At 48.0% G+C, this 16,354-nt stretch overlaps 1 protein-coding gene across 1 annotated transcript in view; it reads right to left on the reverse strand.

Annotated features, from left to right (window-relative positions):
* The window catches only part of col5a3a (collagen, type V, alpha 3a), a 54,432-nt gene extending 50,074 nt beyond the window's left edge, over positions 1-4,358 (reverse strand). Inside the window, exon 1 of the mRNA XM_080009116.1 lies at positions 4,263-4,358. Coding sequence (XP_079865242.1) covers positions 4,263-4,323 — 61 coding nt within the window. The 5' untranslated portion in view covers positions 4,324-4,358. The remainder of the gene's footprint in view (positions 1-4,262) is intronic.
* Between the last annotated feature and the right edge of the window lie 11,996 nt (positions 4,359-16,354).

The following is a 16,354-nucleotide window of genomic DNA, read 5'->3' on the forward strand; positions in this document are numbered from 1 at the left end:
CCACTGGCCTGAGCTTCGCTTTCACGCTTCACGGGGTCACGGACGGAAAATACATTTTACGGTGAATATTTGACACCGGCGCGGTCCGTAACACCCGGTGCCTCCCGGTCGCTGGGAACCCGGGAGCGCTGGCATGGGAGCCCCGTCCGCGGGAAGTGTGATGAGACATTTCCGTTTTGCAATACGAGTCGGGCCCCGCATTCTTCCGCCGTGCACGCGGTTGTACTGGGGCTCGTGCGCAGCGTGACGGGCCAGCGGGCCAAGAGCGGCTTAGTCCGTGGAGAAAACACCTGCCCCTCAAGGCCCGGTTCCGGCCACGCACCAGCAGGGTTGGACACATGTGTGCAACATAAACACATGAATAAGCGCCAGAGGCATAAGGGAGTATCTATACGCACGCACACACACACACACGCACATTCATGCATGCATGCATATGGACCCACAATGCCGTTTTTAAGGTCAATCCCCCGAAAGCCATTTCTCACCGTCTCAGATATCATAACACTAAGACGGCTACCGGTGTTTGCCAAGTTCAAGCCCATAACGGTTCTCGGACACATTCTTCTCGGACATCTGTTCGGTCGTGACTTGAAAACAATTCCTGACGAGCTGTGGCTGTTTTGACAACGGAACCGTGCTCTCCGGAGGGCGGCGGCGGCGGCGGCGGCGGCGGCGGCGGCGGCGGCGGCAGCAGCGGTGGCGGCCGGCTGTCCGTGCCGAAAGGAAGGGGTTCAAAGAGGCCGAAGTGATAAAGACGCCGGGTCAGCGGTGTCACAAGAGACACTATACAGTGTCGAAAATGGGTTTTCTTTGGAAAAGAAGGTGTCGGCTACTGTGCGGAAGCCTAATGGCGGGGACAAGCACGATGCACGTCTAATAACCTGAATTTAAAAAAACCACACACAAGGCACAACGGAGGCAGACACACTGCCTGTTGTGTTCTTAACTGGTCCGCAGAGAAGGATCCCGTCACACAAGACAGCTTGCAAAAAAAAAAAGCAAAAAGGAAACACAAGGTCCTGGCAACTAGGAGAGGGGGTTTCGGGAGGGTTGCTGGGTTTCTGGGGGCCAGATGTTTACGGCACATTATACTGTATATCGGGGAGAGGCACCACGAGGCGTTTAGGCACGGTCTCTACATGTGAAACGCTGGGCAAATTCCAAAACAGAGATTTCCTCTCCCTGAGAGGCGGCCGGATGATAAACCAGCGGCAGCAGCAGCGGCGGCAGCCGGGGACACACACATCAACATCCGGTGGAGAGAGAAACCCCCGCCCCAAGAAACACAAACTGATGTTGCCGAGTCGACCGCTGTGAAAAACAAAAGGCGGCTGGGGTTTCCCGTCATCTTCTCTCTCTCTCTCTCTCTCTCTCCGACGCTGAATTCGTTCCCCCCCCCCATTTGTTTCGCATTCGCCTGCTAATTTTCCGTCTGGATAGAAGGGGAACCAGGCTCGACTGCCCGACCTGGTTGCGGGAGCCTGGCTCGGGATTCGGCAACGAGGACTGCATCAAACGGGACGCGGGAGAGGGAGTCGCACGCGTGAAATCCACCCTCCCACACAGCGGGGGGTCGGGGGGGGGGGGCGCAGGGGCGTGGGAGTGTGTGGTAGATGTAGATGGAGATATTGAGCGTGTCGCATAAATACCCCCTGCCTTCGCGGTTTCGTGTTGTTTTTTTTTTTGTTGTTTTTTTATCTCCTGCCCCCTCCCTCCGAAAAAAAAAGAAAAAAAGAAAAAGAGGCAAAAGATCAAAGCTCGCCCCAAAACCGTGCGTCTGTGCAAGGAGCGACTGCGACGCCCCCTCTCATCTCTCCAAAACTCACAGCCGAGGCATATGGGAAAACATTCTTCAGCTAAAAAATATAAAAATATATACGAACATGCTGACAGGCACACACGCAACCAAAGTCAAACCACCCAAAGCGCCGGCTGTGATATCCACAGCGCCATGTGTGTCAGCGCGTCTTAGGACCGTGGGGGCCGTGATGTTTAAGTTGCTACCAGCGCCGTTCTCCCCTTCCACCATCGGCGCCAAGAATTCAATCATATGCTCCATGTGTATGTAAAAAAAATACAAAATACAAAATACAAAAAAAAGTGCATCCAAAAGGGTCATCGGCGAGAACGAGACGCATCCGATGCGCGTCCCGGCGACCAGATGGTTAACCTGCCGCTGTGGCACGTCTCCATGGCAGCCCATCCCTGGGGGCAGCACCTGCACGGGGGAACGGCCCGCTGTGGGCGGACGACGCCGGGGACGCGGCCGCCGGGCGTGAGGCTCCTTCCATTTCTTCGATCGGAGGCCTTGAAAAAAACAGCGTTTCCGTGTGGGTGGCGCGTAGTAATGGGCCAAATGAAACACACAACACGCCGATTGTTCGGGGCTGAACTCGAAATAGGGGATGAAAAAAAATGCCCGGAGCGAGCCCAAAAACAGCAAATGCTGTGGGATTGTTGTGCGCGCACATCCACCCACCCACAAAGCTGGTCACCCCACTGGTCGAGCATTGATTTTAAAAAAAAACAAACATGATGTGATCGCGTGCAAGACGACGCATAAATGCGCGTCCCAGGAATATATTTAAAGGGTCCCGTTTAAAAAAAGCCGGGCTCTCCTTGAGGCCCCGTGCGGGCACATTAAACGGATCCATGACAGGAATTTTAATCTGCTCACTTGGGCTCAGTGTTCAGCCGTTCAGCCTCCTTCTCGAACCCACGCTAAACCTCTTCACGGTAAACCGACAGTGGTCACGAGCACACTCAAGCATGACGTCACCGATTCACACAGGGGAGGAAGCCCCCGGCGGCACGCACGCCCCGCGCACCTGACGCAGAGACCCGAGGGGGGCGGGGCGGCCTGACGTCGTCATTTACATTGTATTCAAAGGGAAAAAAATGTATCGGCACCATTTAAAACAATGGCAAAATGCACTTCTATATCATGCTCTGTGTAGAAATTCAGCCTACATTGAGTCATTTGGTAGATAGACAGACAGACAGACAGACAGACAGACAGACAGACAGACAGACAGACAGACTGATAGATAGATAGATAGATAGATAGATAGATAGATAGATAGATAGATAGATAGACGGGCAGACAGACAGACAGACAGACATCAATAAATAGATAGATAGATAGATAGATACAGACAGACAGACAGACAGAGCGGCAGACAGACAGACATAGATAGATAGACAGACAGACAGACACAGACAGACAGACAGAGACAGATAGATAGATCGATAGATAATAGATAGACAGATAGACTGATACACAGACAGACCGATTGACAGATTGGCAGATAGATAGATAGATGGATAGATAGACAGACAGACCAGCAGACAGACAGACAGACATCAATAGATAGATAGATTGATAGATAGATAGACAGACAGATAGACAGATAGATAGAGTGACAGAAAGACAGACAGACAGATAGATAGACAGACAGACAGACAGACAGACAGACAGACAGACAGACAGACAGACAGACAGACAGACAGACAGACAGACAGACAGACAGATAGATAGACAGATAGATAGATAGATAGATAAATAGATGAACAGACTACATTAAAATTGGAAACAAACAATGAAGCAGAAAATGTACAGTAAACAATAAAAAATGAATGTGAAAAAAAGTGGAAACAAAAAAGCCATAAACCTCTGTATCAACAACCCAAAGTGTCATTACACACATTTGACAAGTTCCGACAACTTCAGCATAAAAAAGAAAAAAAAAAGTAATTTGAGCCTGAGCTCACTTTTTAATCCTGACCGGGCAAGTTGGAACCGGCAGCATCCCAGAATATCCCCGAAGATCCGCAGAGGGAGGTATCACCCCGACGCGGGGGTTTACAAGCAGGGCCAACACACACACACACACACACACACACACACACACACACACACACACACACACACAAATAAAGCCCGTTTTTTTTAAATTCCTTATAATAATTTGGGAGGCCGAACGCCAACTCACACCGCTCGCGACAAACACGGGACGGAAACGGCCGTAAGTTTGAGCAGGAAAAATAAAAATAAAAATAATAATAATAATTTTAAAAAAGGGGGAGGGGGACGTGCATCGTTGCGTTGCAAAATCGTGCGCCGAGCCGCACCGACGCGACGTCCGCCGACGTCGCGTCGGTGCGCGTTGTGTTTTGTTTTTTGGGGTTTTTTTTGTGTTTTTTTTTTTTTTTTGGTTTGTTTTTTGGTTTTTCTCCGCAGGTGCGAGGGGATACTTTACCGGCGTGGAGCAGGACGATGTGGAGCAAGAAGAGCGGCGCCCTCCTCGCCGCTCGGTCCATCGTCGGGCGCGGGGGGGAGCGAGCTCTCGCCTCCGCCGCTGCACAACTTGGAAATGAGGAAACAAACGAAAGTTAAAAAAAAAAAAGTTTCGGGGGAGCTAAGCGGCCATGCGGAGAGAGAGAGGGAGAGAGGGAGGGAGGGAGGGAGGGAGAGATGGAGAGAGAGAGAGAGAGAGAGAGAGAGGGAGGAGGAACTGCACGGTCTGTAGTTCCACCTTGCTGGACGTTCGAGAAGTTTTATGTTTCTCTCAACTTCTCTGTCCTTCTCATTCAATCTCTCCCTCCCCTCTCCTCCCTCTCCTCCCCTCTCCTCCCTCTCCTCCCCTCTCCTCCCTCTCCTCTCCCACAGGGCGGTGTCTGGATGAGAGGAGGCTGCGCGGAGGCTCCATCGCGGGTCACAGCTCTCCCCTGGCGCCTTCCTCTTACCGCTGAAAACCTTGAGAGCACAACTGTTATTTTCACAGGCTTACACTGGTAAAAAGTGAGAGCACCGCATTGAAATAATTGTTTTACTTAAATAGCCTCTATATCAAGTAATTGCTCATAAAAAAAAAAAAAATAATAATAATAATAATAATAATAATAATGATGATAATAATAATAACTGGGATTTATATAGCGCCTTTCAGGAACCCAGGGACACTTTACGATGGAAAAACAAAAAACAAACAAGACAGGGTAGATAGAAAAACAAGACAGGGTACTTAAAAGTACTTAAAATGATAATCTGTATAATTATTTTGCAATAATACTGTATGTATATATATATATATATATATATATATATATATATATATATATATATATATATTTTTTTTTTTTTTTAGGTGGCATTTTTCAAGAAACAGTCATTCAATTTGTGTTACGTTTGCATTGCTCTACTTGGAATGCTGTTTAACATTTCCCGGCAGGAATGCGACGACCAGGTCCCGGACCATCCTGAAGCATCGTAGGCAGCGTTGGTTAGCAAATAAGAGCAGCTCCCTCCGAGGGAAAAAAGTGACCGAGGAAAGAAAAAAAAAGCACATTTAACCCTCCTGGAGCGAGGACGAGGGGGAATTCAGATGTTGGAACAACAAACCTTGCCTTTTTGACTGGAGTTCTTGGTCCAAACGATGTTATGGGTTATAAAGTAAAGTGGTATACTACTACTATACCACTATATGCAGAGCCCCGATGTAACAAAGCCTTTAATAATAATAAAGTATGTGAATTTGAGGCCGGCATTGGTGGACTCACGGGCTGCACCCCGGTACTATTCAATTTGAACAAATCATTTGCCCACACCGCTAAGTCACTTAGGGAGATTCTAATTGCGGCGACGGCGGGAAACGGAGGCCGAGCCACCTTTCTGGAGATTAAATTATGTCGGCGGAATGCATTTGAAAGACGGCGCACTATCTCGGCGGGGCCGTACCCCCGCGTCCCCCGCTATCTCCACCATCAGCCGATGCTTCTGGAACACTTGTGCAAGCAGCGGCGTGACTGGTCTAAGGGCCGGGAGCTGCCTGGCCTGGGGTCAGAGGTCGCTGGCTCTAATCAGTTTAGGACTCACCCTGAAGAGCTCCCTGGGTGACAGGATTGCTCACCTCGTCTTTAAAAGCGACCGCTCTATAATCAGCGTTGTGCAGCCTGACGTTTGTTTGATTGTACGGAGCAGCCCACCTTGTAAGGTACCTTAGAGTTGGCGGTAGTTACGTTTTCTACACCGAATATAAAAATAATACTAATAATAATACAGCTAGAATAAGATTGTATTTATATGTAATCGTAGATGATGTGTGTTTTGCCATGGGTGTCACTGCCGCTGCAACACTGGAATTTCCCTTCGGGGTTTAATAAATTATCCTTATCTCATCTTAGCTAATTGGAGTCATTGGAGCAATCAAAAATGCTTTCATTTGTTAAACCTGTGGGGTTTTTTTGGGTTTTTTTTTTTTTGTCAATCTCAAATCTTCACCTCAGTTTCCCAATTTTAAGTTGGGCAAACCTTAAAGGTGCGCGCACGCCTCACACACATTTTTTTTTTTTGCAACTGAATCCAATCACTTTTCTGTTTCAGTGATAACCTCATACAAAGTGTCTGTGTCGGTCTCGTATGGAAACAGTGGCTTTAAGTGAATCTCTATTGTGCAAAGAGTTTGGTTTTTATTTTCAAAAAAACGAACATGAGGACAACTTGCGGTATGTTCAGGCAAGTTCACACAACAGACCACTCAATCCCCAGCACGTCTGATTTTTCCCTTATCTCCATCTGTGTCTGAATCCCTAAATCTTACAAAGAGGTTATCGTCGTGCCAATAACTAAGAATCCCATTATCGGGGCTGTCTTGATTTTTTTCGGCTCAGACACGCTCCGGGAGCGGCGGGGGGGTTGGGCGCTCGTCTCATATGAAAATTAACAACGATAACACTGCTGGAATCCTGGCTGTGACCGGCCTCCGTGAGAGACAAGTGCCAGAAAAGAAGCCCCCTGAATGCACTTGGCGATGAGGGGCTTAAGAGGGGCTCGGAGGAGAGGATTGCACTGCAACCGCACGGAGAGACGGACGGACGGACGGACAGGAGAGAGTCCGTCCAGAAGCCACAGCTCCATTGTTCATCCACTGATTCTACTCATTATCATCCGACGGTGGACGCCTGATTACAACTCCAGAGGACTGAAAGGCTCCGGAGGAGGTGGCGCTTTGATTCTCAAAATACATAGTGTGACTTATTAGCGGCAAACAGAGCCATAGGGATTTTTCTTTTTCAATCACAGGACGACGGGGAGGGATTCGGTGTCTGGTATTAGCATGACCCCGGGCCTGGGAGAAGATCGGTCTCCGTCACGCTATGGAGGAGAGCGATAGGTCAGGGCTGGCGAGCGAGGGGCGGAAAGGGCTCCACAGCAACGCCCAGATAGCTGGACAGATTAAGGTCGATCCCAAAGGTAAACAAGGGACCCGCCCCCGCCCCCGCCCCCACCTCGCCTCGCCTCGCCTCACCCGACCGCCTTTCTCGCTGCACCTCGGTACTGGCTTCGCCGCCCCGGTTCAGGGCCGCATTCCAAGCAGCTTTTAGCAGATAGTTACTAAGGGAGCGGGTAGTCTGAGCTCTGGGTGAGAACTACTTAAAGAGCATATTCTATGTATTCTATATCCCATCCCATCGATCAACATCATGATGATTAGTTCTCATCAAAGCACTCACGGCTGAGGTTTTTGTTTTGCATTTGGCTCTGACTATAGAGAAGTGACTACCCCGAAGTGACTACATCTGCATTTTACACAGACTGGGGAGCACAACGACATCACCTCAGGTCAGAGGTGATACGCTCCAAAATAACATACAAAATAATCAAATGTTCCCATAAGCTTAATACCCTTGGAAAGACTGGAAAATAATCATATAACGACAATCAAAATAATAGCGAGCAGCACTTTGTAGTGATATATATAAGTGATATAAACATGTTATTATTATTATTATTATTATTATTATTATTATTATTATTATTATTATTATTATTATTATTATTATTATTATTGGTAGTAGTAGTAGTAGTAGTAGTAGTGGTAGTAGCAGTAGTAGTAGTAGTATAATTATTATTATTATTATTATTATTAGTAGTAGTAGTAGTAGTAGTAGTAGAAGTAATATTATTATTATTATTATTATTATTATTATTATTATCATTATTATTATTATTATTATTATTATTATTATTATTAGGAGTAGTAGTAGTATTATTATTATTATTATTATCCACAAAGGGGCAATGCCGTGCAGGAATGGTCTAATTCAAGGTCTCTCATGTGTGAGAGAAAAAGGACAAAATAGAAATGGAAATGAGCACATCACTAAAAACAAACTTCTCAAGGCGCAGAAAGCCAAATATTTTGCTAATTCCCTTAAAAGTGCATTAATCAGCAGAAAGTGGCGGAATGCCTTTATTCTGCCTACGCTTGCCCCATTTAGAAAACAAGAGGGATTTATGAATGCACCATTTGACAAGGAGGGGGGGGATGTGAGTGAAGAGTGAAGTAATAAATGAGACTTGTGAATGCTGTGTGATACTGAGGGATCTCCCATCAATATCAATGTGTCTGATCCGTCTGAATAATACAAACGACAAGTTTCGGCGTAAAATAATTTTTTCAAACTCCTTTGAGGGCACGTCGCCGCAGAGCGGAACCGGGGAACACATTTCCTCCGCTCCCTCGTCTAATTGGCCGTGTGAGAGGTTGGCGTCGACAAACATTGCTTATCACTTCATCCTTTTCCAGAAGGGGCTGAGGGTGTGGAGGTGCAATTGACGAATCGCCCCACGCCGCCAGAGTGAAACCCTAACTGTGATATTAATCCTCAGGAGGCCTGGGATGAAAGGGTTTGGGATCCCCGCCCGCCCTCACCGCGCCGGGGTCGGCCCCTCTGCGACGCGGAACGTGCCCCGGCACGAGCGCCGGCCGAGCGTCTGCAGATCAAAAGAGCCTTTTTGCGTTTGCCAAATTGTGATTTATGTGTGTTTGAGGAGGGAAAATCAAAGCTATGTTGATGGGCTTTTATTTTATTTAATTTTTTTCAATGCAGCCGCCATGACATAATCACGTTGCACATTACGTCGACACTTATAAGACCGGTTTAATAAGCCTGTGATGTCATGCCGTTGTAGTGCACGGTCAATTTAAAAACCGAAGCATCTCGGGTCTAGCACAGTTCTAAAAGGTCACTATGAATATGATGTATTCCACAAGGAGCTTTATTCAAGAACATATTTCATATGTTATTATTCTTGTTATTCGTATTAGGTAAGTTTGGAGACTTGTTGTTGATATTAGGGTTTGTTCTTGATTATACACCGATCAGCCACAACATTAAAAACCAGCACTAATAACCACTAATACGGTGTAGCCCCCCCATGTGCCACCAAAGCAGCTCTGACCCGTGGAGGCCTGGACTCCACCAGACCTCTGAAGGTGTCCTGTGGTATCTGGCACCAAGACGTTAGCAGCAGATCCTTTAAGTCCTGGAAGTTGCGAGGTGGGGCCCCCATGGATCGGGCTTGTTGTTCCAGCACATCCCACAGATGCTCCATCGGATCGGACCCTAACCCCGTCCATCACCGTGATGTCGAAGAAAACGTGATTCATCAGACCGGGCCACCTTCTCACATTGCTCCGTGGTCCAGTTCTGACGCTCACGTGCCCGTTGTAGGCGCTTTCAGCGGTGGACACTCTGACCGGTCTGCGGCTACGAACCCCCTTTCGCAGCAAGCTGTGATGCACTGTGTGTTGTGACACCTTTCTATCATAGCAGCATTAACTTTTTCACCAATTTGTGCTACAGAAGCTCTTCTGTGGGATCGAACCAGACGGGCTGGACTGCGCTCCCGACGCGCATCAATGAGCCTGGGGCGTCCATGACCCTGTCACCGGTTCACCGGTTGTCCTTCCTTGGACCACTTTTGGTAGGTACTAACCACCGCATACCAGGAACATCCCACAAGACCTGTGGTTTCGGAGATCCTCTGACCCAGTCGTCCAGCCATCACTATTTGTCCCATGTCAAAGTGGCTCAGATCCTTACGCTTGCCCATTTTTCCTGCTTCCCACACATCAACTTCAAGAACTGACTGTTCACTTGCTGCCTCATATATCCCAGCCCTTGACGGGTGACACTGGAACCAAATGAGCAATGTCGTTCACTTCACCTGTCAGTGGTTTTAATGCTGTGAGTGATCGGTGTGTATTGCAGTTCTATGCGAGAGATAAGACAACACCGTTTGTTCTTCACGATTAGATTTTAGGAAATTGGCAACATCTGTCTGCAGCGGATGACACATCAGGGGGTGTACCAGTGCTTTGAGAGACTAACACACACACACACGCACAAGTGTACACACCCCACACACACACACACACACACACACACACAAGTGTACACACCCCACACACACACACACTCACACACACACACACACACACACACACACACACACACGCACAAGTGTACACACCCCACACACACACACACACACACACACACACACTCCCTGAAGAGAGATGGCTGCACCGCCCACTTACTGCTCCAATGTTGCCTCAGTGTACCAGACTGTCCTCATACCGCGCACTGCGAATATAAATCCATCCCATCAGAGCTGAGCGACAGCTCAGTGTTCCATCACCTCCATCAGCATTTTCTCTCTCTCTCCTTCTGTCTCTGTCACTCCCTCTCCATCACTCGCGCTCTCTGTCCCACACATGCCAACATAAACACCATCGCTTCATCTTTGTTTTTCTCTCGCTCACCCACCCCCACACACAACCACCCACCCACCCACACCCACACCCACCCACCCACACCCGCACCCACACACACCTATAAACAACAAACGCACGAAAGAGCATTTTTTTTTTTTCTCCTCCTTTCTCCGACCTCAAGGTGGAGCGAGGGTAAAAAAAGACGGGGCCGGAGTCAGCGCAAGACTCGAGTCGTCTCGCGACCCAACAAATGGCGCCGCCGCGTTCGAACCTCCGCGAGTGAGAAAAAACCGGGCAGTGATTTTCCATCCGAGCAGCGCCCGTCAGGAGAGTTGGCAGTCTGGCGATAATTATAATAATTAGAGAAGAGCGGAGACTAAGCTCATTCACATCTAAGGACCACGTCTGTCAAATAAGCTGTTCAAACAAAACAAGCCAAACAAGCCTCGGCTGAAAAACATCGGGCCCCCGCTCCCGCTCCGGCGAGGTGCTCCGCCGCTGGGGAAACGGTTCAATAAAAAAACGCCCCGTGATTGTGTTTTGATCCTCGAGAATACAAAAACAGAGACAAAAAAAAAAAACAGAGCAATTAAGTGACTGCCAGTATTTACAGCGGGGCTGACGTTAAACTCAAACACGTGTCGGCAACAAAACGGGACTGGAATTGGGGTTTTTTTTGTTGTTTTTTTCACTGTTGTAGGCTCCCACATCAGTAGCCTCAATCTGATTAAAAGATCTAACAAGAAACGGGGCGAACCCAGACACTCTCCGCCGGGGTGGGATGGATCGGGGGATCTGGTTTTGAAGCGGCGCCCCGGCGCTGCGCCGCGGCGGCGGGAGGGCGACGGCGTCTCCCAGGTGACCGTCTGCGTGCCCTGCCCGCCCGGGGGGGTTTTCGCGAAAGCCATTTCTGCGGCGCGGGGTTGTGGGGCGGCCCGCGCCAAAACCTTCCCACGGTGCAGGGGCGGGGCCGCTCCTCCTCTCGCTTCCAATATATTCCAATATTACAATATATCTGCAACGCCTTGAGAATATAATATCCTCGTGCAGGCTGGCGGTCATTTTTCGGAGGCAGAAGCCAAATAAAGTCGTGTGTGATTAATGCGTATTTAAATGCATTCAACCCGCTGGTTCGCCGCAACACGACACCGGGGCCAAAGGCTCCTCAGCATCCAATTTGCTGCTACTTTATTACGCAGTACTTTCTCTTAATAACAGTGTCCCTGGAACTGGGACCCTGGAAATGTTCTCTTTTCAGCACCCTCCCTCCTCACCCTTTTGCATTCACTCCCATAGTCTTTTAACACTCCTTTCTCCCTTTCTTTCTTTCTTCCTTCCCTCCTTCCTTCCTTTCTTTCTTCCGTCCTTTCTTTCTTCCTTTCTTCCTTCCTTTGCTTCTTTCTCTCTGTCTGTCCGTGCTTCATCCCCCTCCCTCTGTTCTTCTGTTCGAAGGAGAGGTTTGCATTCCACACCTCCTCAGCAGACTGCGCACAAAAGAGTGGAAAGCGCCACTCCTGACCTGCAGCAAACATTCCAGTCCTCTGGGCTTTTCACACAAAGCCAGAGTCTGTCCCTCCAGCGGCATCGGCTGGAGCCTGTCTGCGATCCAGAGCGTCCCGGTGACACCACGGGGAAGGCCTGAGCATTCACTAAGATGGTGGTAACACAACACTTGGTATAAAAAAAAAAGTAATAATTTTGAAATAAAAATAATCAGATAAATAATACCAACAGTATATAATAATAATAATAATAATAATAATAATAATAATAATAATAATAATAATAATAATAATAATAATAATAATAAGTGAGTGTTTCAGCTCACTTAATAATAATTAATAATAGTTTAGTAAAATATAAACTTATTTTATCTAAGACATTGCACCTTTCTCAACAACGTTTAAAAGATAAAAGACATGATGAAAATAAAGAATACAACAAGACATGAGTAAGGAACTGCCGGATCTAAATATAGAATCTACTGTATATGAAACAACAGTTTAAGCAATTTCCGGTTTGCTTTTCGTGTTTTTTTTTCACCGCGAAAAAAATCCATTGTCTCAATATTTGTGCCGAATTGCACCGTGTGACTTGTAAAATCATTCATATAAATAAAATGGAAAAAAATCAATAACATTCTTTACCCTTATTACAAAACCTTTGTCCAAAAGAAATCCAAATCCGTAACAGCAGTGAGTGAAAACATCTGTCCGCGCGTCCCTAAAAAAGCCATTTCGCAGGAAATTGACTGTTAAGCCGATATTAGGCAACGGCAACACGGGGCGTGTGATCTGGGGGACGGGGGCTTAGGAAACAGCTGGTCCAGGCCGCGCGGTCAGAGGACAAAAGGTAAAAGCGGCGAGGGAGCAGAGCTGGGGTGAAAATACCAGAGTAGGCAGAAACGATGATGGTGCTGGTGGAGGTGGAGGTGGAGGTGAGGGGGGTGTGTGGAAATGAGAAAAAAAACAAACCATCTTAGTTTACTTGCCTCATGACACACGGCCACGAACACAAACAGGAGAACCACGCAATGACGGGTTACGAGTGTATCTCGAGTGAATGATGTCATGTTTCGGCCGCCGCGGGAGCCGGGGCGCGTGGATGGGGGTGTTTCGGGCTCTTCCTCATAAAATCCTGGAGAAACCGTCATTTAACCCTGGGTTGGCACCCCAGAGCCCAGGGTGGAGGCCCGCACCCCACCCCCCGACGTTGCTCCCGAAGTTAACGCCCTTGGGTCGGATGCGGACAAATTGGAAGCGGAGAACCCCTGCCGGCGAACAAACGGGAGGGAGCGCCCGGAGACGCCCCTAAATAAAACCAAAAAATCAGAAATGGCGGCGTGACGCCGGGGCTGGGCGTGCGCTGGCCTGCGTCTCTTTTTTGTTTTTTGTTTTGCTCCCTTCCCCTCCTGCGCTTTTGTGCCTGGCTCCTCCGAAATTCCACAGTGATAGCTGGGAGGTCGCGGCTCCCGGGTGCCCCGGCTCATCCCTCCACCTCCATCCACACCTGTCTACACCCTCCTGAGGCACAAGGGGGAGGGGCGCCACCCCGCCTCCTCCCTCTGGCTCCCCGAGCGCCTTGACAGCTGCTCACAGCGGCCCCTTCGGACACCCTATTGATGTGTCATTCCAAAATGACATGGGAAAATATGGGTTGGGGTGAGTGAAATATATACGCGGGTTATGTCGCGGCTATGTTTGGTCAAGGAGCCTACGCTCTACAAAGACGCAGAGGACACTATCAGAACACAATTTCGTCGGCGGAAAAAATACGCCGCGGTGTCCGCTTGGGTTTAAACCACTGAGGAACGGACGCTAGTCCGTCCGCTCCGGAGCGCCAGGGGCGTTCCTGCGGGCCGGGTTGGAAATGGGCCGCGCCTCGGAGAGACCTTTTAAAACGACTCCCACGGAAAGGCGGCGCGGTGGAAAGGCGGCGCGGTGGAAATCCGACCGGTCCGGATCGCGGCGTCGGCGCAGAAAGCTGTCGTATCGCGCACGCGACAATGAAAAGAAAACCTCCACGGTGTGTGTGTGTGTGTGTGTGTGTGTGTGTGTGTGTGTGTGTGTGTGTGTGTGTGTGTCGTGCGCCTTTTTTTCGCAGCAGGGCTAAACTTGTGTCCACTCCATCAGGCTGTTGGTAGCTGGGTGACCTTTTGTGGATTAGGCCGGGATTCCACTCATGGCTGAAGTATGCCTTCCCTCAGGGAGAAGTCTCCTTTTTTCAAACCTATGAAGGAAATGAATAACCGCCACAGAAAAAGGGAGCGCCAGGGCAATGGAGGGGCTGCTCCCAAAAATAACCTCAGTTTGGCCCTCACAAGAGACACACAGTCTGGATGACTCGGGGGAATCGTGCCTTTCCTCCCGCACTGTCCCTACAGGTGTGTGTGTGTGTGTGTGTGTGTGTGTGTGTGTGTGTGTGTGTGTGTGTGTGTGTGTGTGTGTGTGTGTGTGTGAGTGTGCGTGTGCGTGTGCGTGTGCGTGTGTGTGTGTGTGTGTGTGTGAGTGTGCGTGTGCATGTGTGTGTGTGTGCTAGTTGAGCAGAAAATGCAGCTCTTGTGAAATGACCGTACACGACTAAAAATATAGTAAATGCAACCCGAATCAAAGTCACTTACTTTATTATTACTCAGAGTATTGGAATGTAAAAAAATAAAATAAAATAAAATAAAAAAAAAATATGAAAATGAAAATAAAAATAAAAAAGGAAAGGGGTCAAGGGCTCTGAATATGTGTGAAATGTAGATTGCCATGGATCAGCTCGCCTTGTTTTCCTGTCCTTAAAGACGGATGACTCACGTTTCCATTGTGAATCTCTCCACGATACATATTAAAATATAATAATTAATTCGTATTTTTATACAGATATTTATATTCATTCATGATTCAACAGTCCAACACGGGCTCCTCTCAAAGCTTCTCCGGCGGTCGGTTTCTGCCCGGCCGCATAAAAGGCTGCTGTGGAAACGTCAGGTCAGGCGGCCACTCCCGTCGCGGCGTAGGAAGAACTCGAGGAAGATTCGAGATCAAAACGTGTTCCTTGCTCGTGGCGACGGACAAAAATGCACACGGGACGTTCGACGATGGGGATTAATGGGCGGCCCGGCGCCGTTTAAAACGGTGATTCTCAACCTTTTTTTTCTCACATATTTTTCATTATGCCTTCGTTTGATATGGGATGGACGATGGACACGGTTTGATGAGACTCCAATCTGAGAAGGTTGTTATTATTAGGTATGAGTTATTCCAAACTTACATACCTGTCTGCACCGTTTGAGCCATTGGACAATAATAGAACTATAACAGCTATAGTGTAGACGTGCCACGCCATTGTTCTGATGCCCTACTATTTCGAAACCCAAATAGTCCGAAAAATGTCAATTTGGAGATGATTATATTTATGTGTAAGGTAAGAGTAGGTGAGGGTCAAGGTGTCGTCAGAACAATAGCATGGCACCGTCTATTATTATTGTGCATTCTTTATTGGTGCTCGCGTCTTGTAAATTACATAATTGGGAAGTTTAACTACTAATCCTTTTGATTGGTACCCCCTGGAACCTCTACTCGGGGGCCCCCGGACCCCAACGTTGAAAACCACTGGTTTAAACGCACTACCTTCAGCTCCAGAATGCTTGTAGTTGCAGGGCTCCACCACCAGATGACAGTATAATCCAACTGAAAAAAGTTTATAGTGCAAGTTCTGTAGTTAAAATAAAAGGCATGCATAGTGTTGTTTTCGACTTGTGTTTTTTTTTTTTTTGATACAATATTTATACGATAGTTTACCTTAAACTGTGGACGTGACACACCTTTAATTTTCTTTTTTTGTTTCAACAAAAAAAAAAAAAATACACTTATATAATTGTTCTCCAGGGCCATATTTAAAATCGCGTTTTAGAACATATTTACTTAAGAAAAACACTGTTTGCACTGCGAGCAGCAACACGATCCCGTAGCAGTCTAGTGGCTCTGCTCCGTTCCTCACGCACGCACGCACACACACGCGCGCCCGCGTACACGCTCGCACGCACGCACGCACGCACACACGTCTCCCCGAGGGTTTAACAGTATTTCCGAGGCAGGCGGCACTCACCGGGCTTTTAAATCGTGTTGCGAGACCGTTGCGTGTTTTGCTGTGTTATTGATTCCGATCATGTGACTGAATTAAGACGCTCTCGCTTGGCCGCGATGTTGCGTGATCGGCTTTAGGTGTTTTTTGGGTTTTTTTTTTTTTTTTTTTTGTTTGTTTTTTAAAGGGTCGCCGAAGCAGAGGACTACCAAAAAAAA

Source organism: Zeus faber (assembly GCF_960531495.2).
Source record: "Zeus faber genome assembly, chromosome: 11".
Taxonomy (NCBI): domain Eukaryota; kingdom Metazoa; phylum Chordata; class Actinopteri; order Zeiformes; family Zeidae; genus Zeus; species Zeus faber.